Genomic DNA, 18,186 nt, shown 5'->3' with positions numbered 1-18,186 from the left:
CGAATAAAAGGAAATGTGTAGTTTATGTCAATTAGACAGCAACCCAAATACTGGAAATTTAGAAATTATTGCAAGGTTTTTATTAATGTGAATATTGCAACTGGGCGAGTATTGCAATGATAAGAATGCGCATTTTGATATCTGATACATATATATGTTTGCAGCTTAATTTATGGTTCAGTGAACAAGGTTAAGTGTTTGTGGTCAAGTCCATATCTAAGATACTGTAAGCAATAGGTCTACTACATTTGGTGTATGGAATGATTGTAAGGTATAAATGTCCAACTGGCAGGTGTCATCTGACCTTGACCTCATTTTCATGGTTCAGTGGTTTAAGTTAATAGATATAAGAAGATGTGGTATGAAAGCCAATGAGACAACTCTCCATCCAAGTCAAAATTTATAAACGTAGACCATCATAGGTCAAAGTACGGTCTTCAACATGGAGCTATAAAGGGCCCCAAAAATTACTAGTGTAAAACCATTAAAACGGGAAAACCAACGGTCTAATCTATATAAAAACGAGAAACACTTATGAACCACATCAACAAACGACAACTACTGAACATCAGATTCCTGACTTAGGACAGGTGCAAACAAATGCAGCGGGTTTAAACGTTTTAATGGTACCAAACCTTCACCCTTTTTCTGAAACCAAAGTGTAACATCACAACATAGAAAGACACACTATAAAATGTCAACTGAAATAGCTTAACTCAATCAAATTAAGGTTTTTTGTTTTGGTCTGTTTTTCTTCAACTACCCCCCACCCCCACCCCTCCCCGGTATAAGCAATAGGTCAACTATATTTGGTGTATGGAATTATTGTAAGATGTACATGTCTGTCTGGTAGTTATCATCTGACCTTGATCTCATTTTCATGGTTTATTGGTCAATGTTAAGTTTTCCTGGTTAAGTTTGTTTCATAGATACTATATGCAATAGGTCGAACTGTATTTAAAGTATGGAATGATTGCTAGGTATACATGTCCATCTGGCAGGGTTCATCTGACCTTCACCTCATCTTCATGGTTCATTGGCCACTATAAATTTTTCATGATTTGGTCTGTTTCTTATTATACAAAATGTATAAGCAATAGGTTAACTATATTTGGTGTGTGCAATGATTGTAAGGTGAACATGTATTTCTGGCATGGTTTATATGACCTTGACCTCATTTTCTTTGACCATAAAAAGTGTATGCAATACTTGTAGTAAAACTATATTTAGGACTATCAACATAAAATCAATGGTCAGTAATGCAGGCAAGACAATTCAGCATGTACACTCTTGTTATATGTTAGTGAAGGTTAAAACTAATATTTATGAAATCTCAATCTTATTCTTAATAATTTCAATTAGTGAAGGTTAAAAAAAGTCTACATTAAAAGTATAATATACACTAAAATTTTGCAATTAAATTCTCCATTGATATATTATTATAAAACTAAGGTTCCAACTCCCTCAGACAAAGTTGACCATAGATGGATTTGGTTATTCTTTCAGACCCCCTTTGTTCATATAAGCTCTCGACTCTTCATATGTTTAGGTAGTTTTAAAACCTTGGCTTTTATTTTTTGGGTGTGATACTTCCTGATGAAGGTAAATCCAGAAAAGCACATTGAAATTCAGACTCAAACAAAATTTATAAAGTTACTACTGACCACATGATGTCATATCAAAACATGCAGAAATTGACACATTTGCCATAAAATACAAATTCTGCACACAAAAAGATATCTTACTTAATTAACATTTTTTTAATACATGTAGCAGAATATTTTGGTTAGGAAAAGAAAAGCTGGCTATTTTTTCATATAAAGATTGTAGTAGAAGTTCTAATATCTATTCTACTAAGGGAGCTACCATTTGATTTTTATGGGGGGGCTAGGATGAAAAATTTTGTCCTGCCTTTTTATTTTTCCCTCTATTCGGTCCTGCCTTTTTATTTTTCACTCTATTCGGTCCTGCCTTTTTTTTTTAGTTTATCCCGACTTTTTTTTTACATAAATTGTCATCCTGCCTTTTTTTTTTGCAAATAATCTCATCCTGCCTTTTTTTTTACTCAAAACTCCTGTCCTGCCTATTTTTTTCAAATTTCATCCTAGCCCCCCCATAAAAATCAAATGGTAGCTTCGGTAAACAACAATTTACATGTGTTGGTCATTATACAGCCGCAAAAAAAATTTTGTGGTCGTATATTGGTATGACGTTGGCGTCGTTGTCGTCGTCGTCTGGCGTCGTCCGAAGACGCATTAGTTTTCGCACTCTAACTTTAGTTTAAGTGAATGGATCTCTATGAAATTTTACCATAAGGTTCAATACCACAAAAGGAAGGTGAGGATTGATTTTGGGGGTTATGGTACCAACAGTTATGGAATTGGGGGCCAAAAATAAGCATTTTTGTAACTTTCAGACATAACTTGTGTGTAAGTGTATGGATCTCTCTGACATTGTACCGCAAGGTTCCATATCACAAAGGGAATGCTGGGATTGATTTTGGGGGTAATTGCCTCCAAATTTTAGGAATTAGGGGCCAAAAAGGGGCAAAAAACAAGCATTTTTCTAGTTTCATGACAATAACTTGTGTGTAAGTGTATGTATCTCTCTGACATTGTATCACAAGGTTCCATATCACAAAGAGAATGCTGGGATTGATTTTGGGGGTAATTGCCTCCAACTTTTAGGAATTAGGGGCCAAAAAGGGGAAAAAAACAAGCATTTTTCTAGTTTCATGACAATAACTTGTGTGTTAGTGTATGGATCTTTATGAAATTGTACAAGGTTCCATATCACAAAGGGAAAGCTGGAATTGAGTTTGGGGGTAATTGCCCAAAAAGTTTAGGAAAAAGGGGCCAAAAATAAGCATTTTTCTAGTTTCCAGACAATAACTTGTGTTCAGGTGTATGGATCTCTCTGAAATTGTACTGCAAGGTACCATACCACAAAGGGAAGGCTGGGATTGATTTTGGGGGTAATTCTCCAAAATTTTAGGAATTAGGGGCCATAAAAGGGCAAAAAAACAAGCATTTTTCTAGTTTCAGGACAATAACTTGTGTGTAAGTGTATGGATCTTTATGAAATTGTACTGCAAGGTTCCATATCACAAAGGGAAAGCTGGGTTTGAGTTTGGGGGTAATTGCCCTAAACGTTTAGGAATTTGGGGCCAAAAAACAAGCATTTTTCTAGTTTCCAGACAATAACTTGTGTTCAAGTGTATGGATCTCTCTGAAATTGTACTGCAAGGTACCATACCACAAAGGGAAGGCTGGGATTGAGTTTGGGGGTGATGAATCATAAGGGGGTTCAAAAATTTTTTTTTTCTTTAAAATTTTCCATTTTAAATTAGTTATTTCTGATTTAAATATAAAAGCAAATAATAATGATACGGTTTGAATAGGTAAATTAAAAAAATTTTAAGTTCTTAGACCACTTTCATTCTGTGTCAGAAACCTATGCTGTGTCAAATATTTAATTACAATCCAAATTCAGTGCTGTATCAAGCTTGAATGTTGTGTCCATACTTGCCCCAACTGTTCAGGGTTCGACCTCTGCGGTCGTATCAAGCTGCGCCCCAGCGGAGCATTTTATTTTTTAAGATACCTCCATGTGTAGTAATGGAAAACAGGATGTAACTCATCATTGTTTAGCTGCATACCAAGTATGAAGTCATTCTTTTCATTAATCAAATGTGTGACAAAAAGATCAAATACATTCAACATATTGATAAATTCAAAGTATAAGAAAATAGAAATTAGGCACCTGACAGACCCAAAACAAATTAGAACAATACAGTTCATCACTTTCCAGCTTATGACCTACATTATAATATCAAGTCATTTTGTTGAGTAGTACCAGTGAAAAGTGTGAGGAAAAACATTTGCTGGACAAATAGACAGACAAGGTCATTGCAATCATTCCCAATTCTTAGAGTTGAGATATAAAATATTGTTAGTTGAGAATACAGAATGCCTTGCCATTAACCAAAATGAGTTGTTTGTAGAATTCCATGTTTTTTTTTACAGTGAGTACTTTTTTGTAGATTTTGGAAAAAAATAATGACATCAAACAATTGCTTGGAGCTATCAATGCTTAATTCACAAACCCTAACCATGGCCATCTACATTCTACATTATCAACAGTCAATTCTATCATTCTCTTGTAAGCATACTGGCACTTTAGGACCATGTAAGGTGTTGCCATTATTTGGTGTCCATCCTCTGTCTTTTTCAAAGCTCTTCTCAGAAAGTAATAGACCATCAAACAATTGACACCAAACTTTAAATGATTGATCCTTAAGATGTCTAGATAACAGTTATAGTATTCTGTTCTATCAACCAACATGGCCACCATAGCTTACAGTAGAACATAGGGTTTGAATACAAGAACATTTCAAATATCTTGAAAACCTGATTGAGAAAATATAACATAGTAAAAATGTTCAGAAAGTCAATTTTTTTCTATTTTCCATTAGTATCAACTTATCAGATGACTCTTTTTAGGAGTTATTGCCCTTAAAAGACCAAATAGATTGTAATGACGATTCAATATATGTATATTTGTTGTTAACATTCTGAATGAACTTTCAATAATAAATGTTGAAGGCTTTTATCTTTATATATTTTGATTTCTTAGAAAAATCTGTTCACATACAATCTATGACATAATGTATTTCAACCAAGGATCTACTGGTATGTAAAACAATATTTTTTTATGAAATCTTACAATCTTACAATTCAGAGTAACTGGCCCATGAAGACAGTTATGGTCCTTTGATTTCCATTGCCTACAAATATAGTCCCTAGTGCATGTAGTGTGGACAATGTATTACTCGCAATGTTTTTCATACTCCTTCCAAATTTATTTCTTCATGTTTATACCACAAATAACAAATAAGGGGAAGAAATTACACTGTAAAAAATTTTGAATTAAAATATCTGCAAGAAATGCACTTCAAAACGTGTTCTGGAGCCAACAAAAAATAATAGCTGAAATAAATTTAAAATTTTACCATTACTTTGCTTTAAGAGGGAATGACAGTTTTATATTCATATAGAATAATAATAATCATACAAATTTTATTTTCATTTTTATTAATCAATTCATGAAAACAACAAGACTGTCCATATCCCTTATAAATATGTTTATCACTACAGAAACTGTTAACTTTATTGTGGAGGTTGCCAACTTTCTATTTTTGGCCTTGTGGTACTATATGGTACATAACATTCTTTAGTTCCAGATAAGTTTTCTTTGTGTACATCTACCATCCATTTCCTTTTCACAGGAGGATTATCAACAGGGGTTTCATCTGTTGAGTAGTGGAGCCATCCATGCCTGAAAAAGTAATACAAAGTGGGTTTACATCTTTGGTTGATAGTTTGTCTCATTGCCATTGGCAATCATACCATATCTCATTATTCTATATACTGCAGAGGTGTCATGTGTAAATTTGTACTGGTTTAATATATTTCTTGAGGGGAACAGTCACAGACAATTGTATTTTTATACACATCTTGCCATAAATATCAGATAGTTTGCTTTGTTTTCCTCCATTTACGTCATATCAGGTGCTGTTTCAACCCATAATGTTTAAGGAGCTTGCTGAAAACTGTAGGAGTTGATTAAACTAATTACAAATTAAAAGAAAAATAGGTAAAATTCTGCAACTTAAAGAAAAGTCAATTCAGTTTAATTGTTCCTTAATTTGATTGGGATGATTTGTATCTTTACTTACCACTCTGCAGGAATCTGAGATGAATCATAACAAAAACCTTGATTTCTATTATAAACAATCCAACGGTTTCTACCTGCAATTTAAATATTTAATATTGAGGATGTTTGCTTGTCTTGTTTTTGACTTTTTGTCTGATATTCGGAATCCTCTAGTTTTATCCATGTAAAGCCAACCCCTACTTTTATTTCCATAATTTTATTACATACAGTTTTAAAAGCCATTTTTGAAAATCTTATAAAATTCTTGTTATTTTTTCATAGTTTTTGAAAGAAAAAAGGTGCAAATGTTAAATGTATGAAAAATCTAGTAGAAATCATTTCCCACCAAATTTTCAATTGGTTATATCTCAAAAACAAGGACATGGACCTTTAATTTTTTTCTGAATTTTTAGTTCCTTTATCCATATACTATCAATTTATTACAGTCTACATGATATACATGATATAATAAAATGCTCTGCTGGGAGCAGCTTGATACGACCGCAGAGGTCGAACCCTGAACAGTTGGGGCAAGTATGGACACAACATTCAAGCTTGATATAGCACTGAATTTGGATTGTGATTAAATATTTGACACAGCATAGGTTTCTGACACAGAATGAATGTGGTCTAAGAACTTAACATTTTTTAATTTACCTATTCAAACCATATCATTATTATTTGCTTTAATATATAAATCAGAAATAACCAATTTAAAATGGAAAATTTTAAAGATAAAAAAATCCCTCCCCCAAATTTTTTGAACCCCCTTATGATTCATCACCCCTAAACTCAATCCCAGCCTTCCCTTTGTGGTATGATACCTTGCAGTACAATTTCAGAGAGATCCATACACTTGAACAAAAGTTATTGTCCTGAAATTAGAATAAAATGCTTCGCTGAGCGCAGCCTGATCGACCGCAGTGGTCGAACCCTGAACAGTTGGGGCAAATTTGGACACAATATTCAAGCTTGATACTATCTGAATTTGGATTGTGATCAAATTTTTGACTTGATATAGGTTTCTGACACAAAATAAATGTGGTCAAAGATCTTACAAATCCAATGTGCAATACTGTGCAATTGAAGATTTCTTCTTGAAACTTTTAACAAATTTGAAATTTTGAAGAAAAAAAATTGGAAACCCACCCTTCCCCCCTAACTTTTTGAATCCCTCTTTTAGCATTAACCATCAAACTCAATTGCAGTCTTTCCTTTGTAGTATGGAACCTTGTAGTACAATTTTAGAGAGATCAATACACTTAACTCCGCTGGGCACAGCTTGATAAGACCGCAGAGGTCAAAACCCTGAACAGTTGGGGCAAGTATGGACACAACATTCAAGCTTGATACAGCGCTGAATTTGGATTGTGATTAAATATTTGACACAGCATAGGTTTCTGACACAGAATGAATGTGGTCTTAGAACTTAAAAATTTTTAATTTACCTATTCCCAACATTTCATTATTATTTGCTTTTATATATAAATCAGAAATAACCAATTTAAAATGAAAAATTTTAAAAGAAAAAAAAAGGAAAAAAAAATCCCCCCCCCAAATTTTTTGAACCCCCTTATGATTCATCACCCCCAAACTCAATCCCAGCCTTCCCTTTGTGGTATGGTACCTTGCAGTACAATTTCAGAGAGATCCATACACTTGAACACAAGTTATTGTCTGGAAACGAGAAAAATGCTTGTTTTAGGCCCCTTTTAGGCCCCAAATTCCTAAACGTTTAAGGCAATTACCCCCAAACACAAACCCAGCTTTTCCTTTGTGATATGGAACCTTGTAGTACAATTTCAGAAAGATCCATACACTTACACACAAGTTATTGTCTAGAAATTAGAATAAAATGCTCCGCAGGGCGCAGCTTGATACGACCGCAGAGGTCGAACCCTGAACAGTTGGGGCAAGTATGGACACAACATTCAAGCTTGATACAGCTCTGAATTTGGATTGTGATTAAATATTTGACACAGCATAGGTTTCTGACACAGAATGAATGTGGTCTAAGAACTTAAAAATTTTAAATTGGACATTCACCTATTATGGTCCAATATCCAAAATCTAAATACATGGTTAGATTCAGCATATCAAAGAACCCCAAGAATTCAATTTTTGATGAAATCAAACAAAGTTTAATTTTGGACCCTTTTGACCTCAATGTGGACAAAGTTGATAACGGGGCCCAAAAATCTAAATACATGGTTAGATTCAGCATATCAATGAACCCCATATATTCAATTTTTGTTGAAATCAAACAAAGTTTAATTTTGGACCCCGATTTGGACCAAGTTGAAAACTGGGCCCATAATCAAAAATCTAAATACATGCTTAGATTCAGCATATCAAAGAACACTAAAAATTCAATTTTTGTTAAAATCAAACTAAGTTTAATTTTGGACCCTTTGGACCTTAATGTAGACCAATTTGAAAACAGAACCAAAAATTAAGAATCTAAATACACGGTTAGATTTGGCATATCAAAGAACCCCAATAATTCAATTTTTGATGAAATCAAACAAAGTTAAATTTTGGACCCTTTGGACCTCAATGTGGACCAATTTAAAAACGGGGCCCAAAATCCAAAAACTTAATACACGGTTATATTCAGCATATTAAAGAACCCCAAGAATTCAAGAATAAAACCCCATTGAAATTGATCAAGAAATAAGCAATTTATAAGAAGTATCTTCTTTTGCACAATACTGTGCAATTGAATATTTCTTGCTATTGCGCAATACTGTACAATTGACAATTTCTTGCTATTGCGCAATATTGTGCTATTGGATATTTCTTGCTATTGCGCAATACTGTGCAATTGAAGATTTCTTGCTATTGCGCAATACTGTGCAATTGAAGATTTCTTGCTATTGTGCAATACTGTGCAATTGAAAATTTCTTGCTATTGCACAATACTTATTATATAAAAATTTACACATCCTGTTTGGTGTGTATCTCCTACCATATCATTATTATTTGCTTTTAAATATAAATCAGAAATAACCAACTTAAAATGGAAAATTTTAAAAGAAAAAAAAAAGGAAAAAAAGAAAAAAAAAGAAAAAAAAAAAAATCCCCCCCCCAAATTTTTTGAACCCCCTTATGATTCATCACCCCCAAACTCAATCCCAGCCTTCCCTTCGTGGTATGGTACCTTGCAGTACAATTTCAGAGAGATCCATACACTTGAACACAAGTTATTGTCTGGAAACTAGAAAAAAGGTTATTTTTGGCCCCTTTTTGGCCCCCAATTCCTAAACGTTTCAGGCAATTACCCCCGAACTCAATTCCAGCTTTCCCTTTGTGATATGAAACCTTGTAGTACAATTTCAGAAATATCCAAACACTTACACACAAGTTATTGTCATGAAACTAGAAAAATGCTTGTTTTTTGCCCCTTTTTTGGCCCCTAATTCCTAAAATTTTGAGGCAATTACCCCCAAAATCAATCCCAGTGTTCCCTTTGTGATATGGAACCTTGTGGTACAATGTCAGAGAGATCCATACACTAACACACAAGTTATGATTGATTGATTGTTGGTTGCTTTACATCCAGTGGCAAATATTTCATGCATATTCAGGACGAGAACAAATTAACAATAAATACAATAGGTAGGTTCTGTAATAGCGGTGTCCGGGATTAAGGTCAGAGAAATTTAGACTGCCACGGGAAATGAGGGTATATTGGATAGGGACAGAAATTTAGCCTTGCAACAGGTCACCTACGGACCCCTCAAATTGTTGTTGCAAGGGTTTTTAACGTGCAAAGAGCGTGGCACTCTCTTTACACGAGGCATCGGATTTAACGTCCCCATTCTGACCGGACGTGGCTGCAAATTTGTACATCCCGCACAGCCAAAAGGACGCCCCACTTTGACAAGGGTTTTACCGCCGGTCGGAGGAAGACCAATGGTGACCATACTTCTAATCCCCAGTCACCCTTGAGGGGGCACACAATTTATGTCTGGAAGTTACAAAAATGCTTACTTTTGTTGAGAATACCGCGGGAGTTAAGACGTCGCGTTTTACCAATTGTATCTAGGGTTGACGTCAATGCGGGACGTAGCCTTAGCAGCTCGGATATAGATGAAGTAAACGTTAAACTGTATGGTTGTGTTCTTTCTGTATAACGATAGTTGAGTTAGCCCCGACATTTATGGTGCCGTAACCAAAGGATTACATCGAAGATGGAGAAGTTAAAGAATATTAGGACTGGAAATAGAAGTGCAGTGACGAGACTTTTCCGAAAATTCGAGGAGGCGAAGGAAAACACGGACTTCGACAGAGATGAACTACTTGCAACATACGATAATCTTACGCAAAAGAAGAAATTGTTGGAAAAACTGAACGAACATATATTGGAAGCAACGGATTCAGACAACGTTGAAAGTGATATAGTAGATACAGATGAGTATTCAAATAATTTAGACACTAAACTTAGACATTTTTGTAATTTCATTCAAATTGGTCAAAACCGTACACCAAGTTCCAATGTAACACAACCTTCATATCAAGTACTCAATGTAGAAAGCCCTCCTTTCCGCCCGGCAAATGTTGATAACTTTCAAAACGCAACACCATTCTATGCTTCATCCGCCGCTCAACCACAGACAAGCTACAATGGCTCTGATACAGGTCATATTGCTCCACAAACTATAGCTAGTACTAGTAACCATCGTTTACCCAAGTTATCACTACCGAAGTTTAATGGCAACATTTTAGATTGGCAAACGTTTTGGGACTCGTACGAATCTGCTGTACATTTCAATCCTACTTTGACAAACATTGAGAAATTTAATTATCTAAAATCGCAACTTGAAAGCGAGGCATTGAATACGATTACAGGATTTGCGCTTACAAACGGAAATTATATGGAGGCTATAAATGTACTAAAGGAACGGTTTGGACAAACACACCGAATAACGGAAGCCTACTTACAGGCACTTTTAGATATTGCCCAACCACGATACACCTTGTCAAGCTTAAGATTATTTTATGACCGATGTGAAGCCTACGTAAGAGGTTTAGATTCGCTCGGACAACCTGAGACGTCATATGGAACTTTACTGGTACCGATTATTATGAGAAAGTTACCCAGTGAAATCAGACAACACTTAGCCAGAGAACACGGACCGTCCAGTTGGAATTTGAAAGATCTGAGAAGGAGCATATTGAATGAAATTCAAATCATGGAGGCAGGACAAAATACAGGTACATATCTCGAGTCTTTAGACCGTCAGTTCGCAACTGCATCTACATGTACATTTCATACAGGAACAGAATCACCGCGAGAAAACACATCACACAACGCGAAGAGCCAACCCTGGAATATTACAGAAAGACCATGTGATTTTGTAAAGAGATACATGCACCAGCACACTGTACCAATGTTAGTAATCATAAGGCTCGCATGTCTATCGTAAAACGTGATAATTTATGCTTTAATTGTTTAGGTAATCATCATGCTAATGAGTGTCAATCGAAACGAATGTGTCGACACTGCAACCAGAGACATCATACCAGCCTATGTAGTGCAAGTAGCAATGTTAACAGCGAAGGTTTAGCATTCATTACAAGCAATACCGATAAACAGATTCAATCTACACCCGTCAATCTTATAAATGACACTGAAAACGAGGAAGATACTAAAGTTTTGCATTCATCGACACAGATGCGTACAAATGTGCTACTGAAAACGGCTGTAGCTCCTGTATGGTCAGGTAATATATGTATGGATACGAATGTTTTATTTGATGAGGGTGCACAAAGATCTTTTTAAACAGATGATCTAGCGAAGAAATTGAATTTGAAAACTGAAGGAGCTGAAGTTGTAAACCTATCGGCATTTGGAAAGGACAACACAAGCACGAGAGAACTACGCAAAACCACTGTATTTGTCGAAACCAAAAATAGTCGTAAATTTCCTATTGAAGTCCTTATTGTTCCTACTATAGCAGTTCCAATTCATAATCATATGCGGTACGTAAACCGAAATATGGATTATTTCAAAGGATTAAGACTCGCTCATCCAGTTACTCAGGACGATTCTTTTGAGATATCGTTACTTATTGGTGCCGACTACTATTGGAACTTTATCGAAGACGAAGTAATAAGAGGAGACGGACCGATCGCGGTTAAGTCAAAGCTTGGATACTTATTATCAGGACCCTTACAACCAGGAAGGGTACGTTCGTCTACGTCATCCAGCATCTTGAACGTACTGGTTTCGAATAAATCAGAGGAATTTGGCTTAAAAGAAATTAAAAGTGAACAGACACGTCGCGGATTTATTGAGAGAGATGAGGAAGCAGAACCGACAGGGAAAATGTTAAAAGATGGACTGAATGATACGTATCTAATGAACTGTTGTGACTTATTATGGACTGTTACGAAAATGTTTGATTTATTGACTTACTTTCAAAAACCGATTATATGATACTATTTCATTGAAAGAAGGAACAGGTGCACGGAAAATATAGACATACTGTGATTTGTGTATACGAGATAGATTCATTGTGATTTAATTCGAAGATAACTAATCTGGAAGTTAATGACTGTGCTAAAGTTTAAGTTTTGAATTTGAGAAACAGTGATTTTAATTCATTTTCAGTTTATTGTAATTTAATTTTAATATTTACTTTTAGCGGCCCGGAGAATGTTGAGAATACTGCGGGAGTTAAGACGTCGCATTTTACCAATTGTATCTAGGGTTGACGTCAATGCGGGACGTAGCCTTAGCAGCTCGGATATAGATGAAGTAAACGTTAAACTGTATGGTTGTGTTCTTTCTGTATAACGATAGTTGAGTTAGCCCCGACAACTTTTGGCCCCTTTTGGGCCCCTAATTCCTTATCTGTTTGTACCATAACCCCCAAAATCAATCCCAACCTTCCTTTTGTGGTATTCCATTCACTGAAACTAAAGTTAGAGTGCGAAAACCAATGTGTCTTCGGACGACGCCAGGAGATGACGACAACAACAACGTCATACCAATATACGACCGCAAAAATATAAAAAAGGGTGGTTTTTTTTCTTTAAAATTGATATAAATATCATAGAGAAATGAAGGCATGAGAGCATATGAAATGCAATTTCCGTTGTAGGTAATATTTCCAAGTGGCATAACTCTTTTAAAAATATTTGATCGTCACTGATTTTTTAAATTGCCCAAGACATTGCTGATATAAATATTTGATATAAATTTGATAAAAATCTAGCAAAAATTGTACACGAGAGTGCTTACAATGCAATTTTCCTTATAATTAATATTTCGAAAGGGCATAACTCTTTTAAAACTTGTTGATCAGCACTGATTTTCAAACTTGTCCATGACAACTCTGATATAAACTTATGATAGAAGTTTTATAAAAATCTGGCAAGAATTGTACACTTGAAAGTGATAACAAGACAAGATGGACAGACACATGGACGGATGCTGGGTATTTCTATGTCGCCCTCAATGCGTCGCACGGGGGACAAAAACGGACAACTGAATTACTATGTACATGTATTTTCTCAATAATTGAAAACTTACAGAATTTCAGTATCTTAATGACTCAGTTGTAAATGTGCTCTTAAAATAAAAATATTGTTTAAGTCAGATGATGTGGTCACAAACAACACAAAGTGATGGTATATGTAATTATCTAACATGACTCCTGTTGAGATAAGCTGAATCAAAAGTGAAGCAATTATCAGTACAATGAGAAGCATTACTGGTGCAGCTATTTTTAATTCTTTAAGTTTTTTAGGTATTCTATATTTTATCTTGGTATTCTGTATTCTATATGTTTATACTAGTTACATGCTATTGATGAATTTTAAACCTTACAAAGCAAACCAAGATATCTTTTGGTTTTATAGTGTTGCTGTCTTGTTGACACCCCAATCTCCCTTTATACAAAATATTCATTACATCTTACATATATCTGATGATAAACTTAAACTAGAAATCCATCATGCCTGTTAAATTTCATCTAAGAAATACAATCTATTGATATTTTTCTCAATTCAAAGTATTTGTTGAACTTAACCTTAGAAAATTCAATCTTTTATATTTCCTTATACATGTAGCTAATGTCCATTAATTTACTTACCTATGAAATACTTGTTGTTTTCATAATAGTTGTTTCCATATTTATCTGTGCCTTTTAATGTTCCTTCTTTAAGATCATCAGTACTGCAGGAATACAAGATCAAAGATTAGCACATACATGTACATTTATCATCATTATATAAGTTTCTTATAAATTATATAAGTTTCTTATAAACAGTACTACCAAAAAGTATTGAAATGTGATTTTTTTATTTGTAACATGAACCATGCAAATTTCAACAGACATACAATATGTATTTGGCAAAGTAAGTAATGAAGGTACATTTTTCTTTGCATATATATTTTAAGAGTGATTATCATAATCAACATTGACTTTGTGTCAAAATTTCAAGGAAGAGTAAATGCAAGATCTTTTCTCTATCTATGCCCTTACAGAAAAGATATTTCTCTATGTACACTTTGTTTTTCAAAGTTAATCCAGTTTCAATTTGCAATATGCTGACATCAAGTTTGAAATTATTTTTTTTTCAATTTCTTTTGTTTGAAATGAATCGCCAACATTATATTTACAAATGTATTTTATTAAAAAAAAAATTTCAGTAATGCAACATATTTCCATTTGTGTTAAAGCATATGTTTAAAAAATAAAATACAATTTTTTTATCATAATACTTTAATAAAAGGGACATTGCATTACAAACATAGCATACTGTTGCAACACTAAAGCTAAATGGTCTAATATCGCAAGCTTATCAATGACGAAGCTACCATCTTCTGCACGCATAAAAAAAATGCAAATAAAATAAAATGCTCCGCTGGGCGCAGCTTGATACGACCGCAGAGGTCGAACCCTGAACAGTTGGGGCAAGTATGGACACAACATTCAAGCTTGATACAGCACTGAATTTGGATTGTGATTAAATATTTGACACTGCATAGGTTTCTGACACAGAATGAATGTGGTCTAAGAACTTAAAAATTTTGAATTTACCTATTGAAACCATATCATTATTATTTGCTTTTATATATAAATCAGAAATAACCAATTTAAAATGGAAAATTTAAAAGAAAAAAAAGGGAATTTTTTTTTTAAAAAATCCCCCCCCCCCCCCCATTTTTTGAACCCCATTATGATTCATCACCCCCAAACTCAATCCCAGCCTTCCCTTTGTGGCATGGTATCTTGCAGTACAATTTCAGAGAGATCCAGACACTTGAACACAAGTTATTGTCTGGAAACTAGAAAAATGTTTGTTTTTTGTCCCTTTTTGGCCCCTAATTATTAAAGTTTTAGGGCAATTACCCCCAAAATCAATCCCAGCCTTCCCTTTGTGGTATGGTACCTTGCAGTACAATTTCAGAGAGATCCATACACTTGAACACAAGTTATTGTCTGGAAACTAGAAAAATGCTTATTTTTTGCCCCTTTTTTGGCCCCTAATTCCTAAAATTTTGAGGCACTTACCCCCAAGATCAATCCCAGCATTCCCATTAAGATATAGAACCTTGTGGTACAATGTCAGAGAGATCCATACACTAACACACAAGTTATGTCTGGAAGTTACAAAAATGCTTATTTTGGGCACCTTTTTTGGCCCCTAATTCCTTAACTGTTGGTACCATAACCCCCATAACCAATTCCCACCTTCCTTTTGTGGTATTGAACCTTATGGTAAAATTTCATAGAGATCCATTTACTTAAACTAAAGTTAGAGTGCGAAAACCAATGTGTCTTCGGACGACGACGACCCCAACGTCATACCAATATACGACCGCAAAAATAATTTTTTGCGGTCGTATAAAAATTCATGAAATATTTTTATATGCTGAAATATAAAATGCATTTATATTTTATTCTTTCTAGGTCCTGTCATGCCTTAAAACTTTTCAAGATGCACAGGTTTTTCAATACTCAGAGTAAATTTTGTTTTGTAAACACAGCCATATTTGTCAATTCTCTGTACTTCAAATGCCCGAAATTTTGTTATAAAGTAAAATTCTGAAATAAAGTTGCAATGTCCAAAAAAAACAATTTCACCCTTTTTTCTACAATTTATTGGTTGTTTCAGGACATTACAACTTTATTTCCGGGTTTTGGCTACATTTTTGGTTACTTCAGGCATCAAGGTACCCATTGATGCTCTCTGTTGAGCGTAAAGGTTCATTACAACAGTCAAACCTGTATAAAGCAGCCATTCTAGGGAAGTATCAAAAGTGAACGGTCAAGAGGGGTGACCTTTTAAACGAGGTTCCAAAAATTTATTTTACTGTAAATTCAGAAATTATTGTGAATAATGCGACTGGGTGACTATCGCAATAATAAGAACTCGCATTCTGATATCTGTTACATATATCTGTATACAGATTTTCATGATATCGCAATAATTAATCTCGCATTTTTGTCCATTCTTGAAAATCGCAATAATAAATGCACGCAATAATTTCTGAATTTACAGTAATTCCGACATCGCCTGTGATGGGGATACATTGTTTCAGTGTTTTCAGTCGGTAGATTCATCGTACTTGCCAACAAGGAAATAAAAAATGGCGAACTACAGCGCTGTTATTTGAAGAAAAACTCGAAATATGTTTATATTCGCAAAGAAATAAGTTGATGGTAAGGTTTTTAATGGAAATTGAAAAGAGTGGAACAAGGGGAATGCACAATTTCACCATCTATTGCGCGATCTTGGTTGGAAACACGTTTTGATTTTCATTTTGACAATATATATTTTTCGTCATTTAAGATTTTTGGTACATGTAGGTAAAAGCATTAAAATGACCGTTGTAGAAAGTTGAAATGACGATTTCGTTCGAAAATTAGGTGACTGCTGACCGTGTTATACAGGTGACCGCTGAAACAAGGTAAATTATGTAGAGAAAACATTTGGGAGGGTCTGAAAGTGACCATTAAAGGCAGATGACCACTGAAACGAGGTGACCGTTAAGGCCGGTTTGAATGTATTTGACAAAACTGTGCATCAGGAAAAGTTTTAAAGCATGGCAGCATCTAGTCCAAACAATTATGACGTCTTGACAGGCTATTTTAATTTTTTCTGCGACGACTTCCTCTGACGTCATATCGTCTCTCAAAGTCCAGACGAAAAAAATGGCATCAGAATTATGAAGAGTAGGAAGGTGTCACAGAAAAAAATAAAATGGCCTTTCAAGACATCATAATTATTTGGACTAGGCAGCATCTAGATATATAAAAGTTACATTCAATTGATGCCTGCTCCAGCAATAAGATATAGGTATCCATACAGCTGTTTTGTCAAATAGTGTTGATGAACCATAAGGTGTAGATACTGATTTCTCCATCTCTTTCGTAAAAGACAAGACAGATGGAGTAATACTAATGGGATGACCTACATGTAAGCATTCTGAAGAGTGCTTGTATATAAATCATGCCTGTTAAACATTACACATTCACAGTCGAGTATAGGACATAATTTGTATATTCGACGTAACGATACAGATACACACCAAAGTTTAGAAATATTGTTTGTTGTTGTTTGGGTCAACCAATGTCAACCAATAAACCTTGGCTTAGGATTATTGGGTTCATAAGATTTTCTATATAGATATCCGTGCATATTTTAAGAAATACTAACTAAAACATGGTTTTAACAGAACTCATAACGCCTCCATTCTGTTGTATTATTCGCCGAAAGCTCTTGAAGACCTCAGTGTAAGGTCGTATGAAGCTCATTTTGATTTTGAGTTTTGAAGGAACTGCGTCTGGTTACCTCCCGTCTATTTACAAACTGGTTTCTTGTCAGGTTAACAGCTTTTTCGCCACATAAATCCGTTCGCCCCTTAACTATTTTGTTTCTATTCCCTTTTTTCTTCTGAATTTATGCAATATTACGTTCATATCTAATACTTTATTTTAACCAGAAACCTGTAAGTAAGTAAGTACGTTAGTAATCATAAATCTTTATTTAAAGTTGGGTTGCATATATACATAATAACAAATTAAGGAACCTGATTTGTTATATGTCTCTGAATTAATATACTCATTTTTAAAATTAGATAACATTTAAAAAACATGTCCTCGCTGAAAATAATGTTTTAAATACGGAGGTGTGTGAGATATTTAACGACTATTTTGTAAATGTTGCAAAGAATATAGGAAGCAGTCAAATAAAGGTTGATGGTGATCACCCGAGACGGTATTTTGGCCATTAAAGATAATCTTCCAGATCTTGATCAAAACAGTTTTACCTTTTCCCCTATTGATGAAGACTTTGTTGAGCAACGTATCCGTAAAATTAATGTTAAAAAAGCCACTGGAATAGATGGTATTTCACCTAAATTACTGAATTTTGCTAAACCTGCTATTGTAAAACCTCTTACAGATATTGTTAATTTATCATTATCATCATCAACCTTCCCTGACCGTCTTA

At 34.5% G+C, this 18,186-nt stretch overlaps 2 protein-coding genes and 1 long non-coding RNA gene across 3 annotated transcripts in view; 1 reads left to right on the top strand and 2 right to left on the bottom strand.

Annotated features, from left to right (window-relative positions):
- Positions 1–18,186, bottom strand: part of LOC127711284 (zinc finger protein 277-like) — a 295,784-nt gene that overhangs the window by 235,712 nt on the left and 41,886 nt on the right. The gene's annotated exons all lie outside the window — the stretch shown is intronic.
- LOC127711466 (uncharacterized) lies at positions 2,348–3,162 on the top strand. Its single transcript, XR_007986716.1, has 2 exons — positions 2,348–2,784; positions 3,096–3,162. It is a non-coding gene; the product is annotated as an uncharacterized LOC127711466 (long non-coding RNA).
- Positions 5,073–17,553, bottom strand: LOC127711444 (NADH dehydrogenase [ubiquinone] 1 alpha subcomplex subunit 12-like). Its single transcript, XM_052217500.1, has 4 exons — positions 17,392–17,553; positions 13,818–13,900; positions 5,738–5,810; positions 5,073–5,337 (listed from the first exon to the last, which is right to left on the bottom strand). The coding sequence occupies exons 1-4, from the start codon at positions 17,487–17,489 to the stop codon at positions 5,169–5,171; spliced, it is 423 nt and encodes a 140-aa protein (XP_052073460.1). The 5' UTR covers positions 17,490–17,553; the 3' UTR covers positions 5,073–5,168.

This window comes from Mytilus californianus, unplaced genomic scaffold (genome assembly GCF_021869535.1).
Source record: "Mytilus californianus isolate M0D057914Y unplaced genomic scaffold, xbMytCali1.0.p SCAF_1, whole genome shotgun sequence".
NCBI lineage: Eukaryota > Metazoa > Mollusca > Bivalvia > Mytilida > Mytilidae > Mytilus > Mytilus californianus.
The sequence above is the reverse complement of the archived record's forward strand: the minus strand, read 5'-3'. Positions and strand labels throughout refer to the sequence as shown.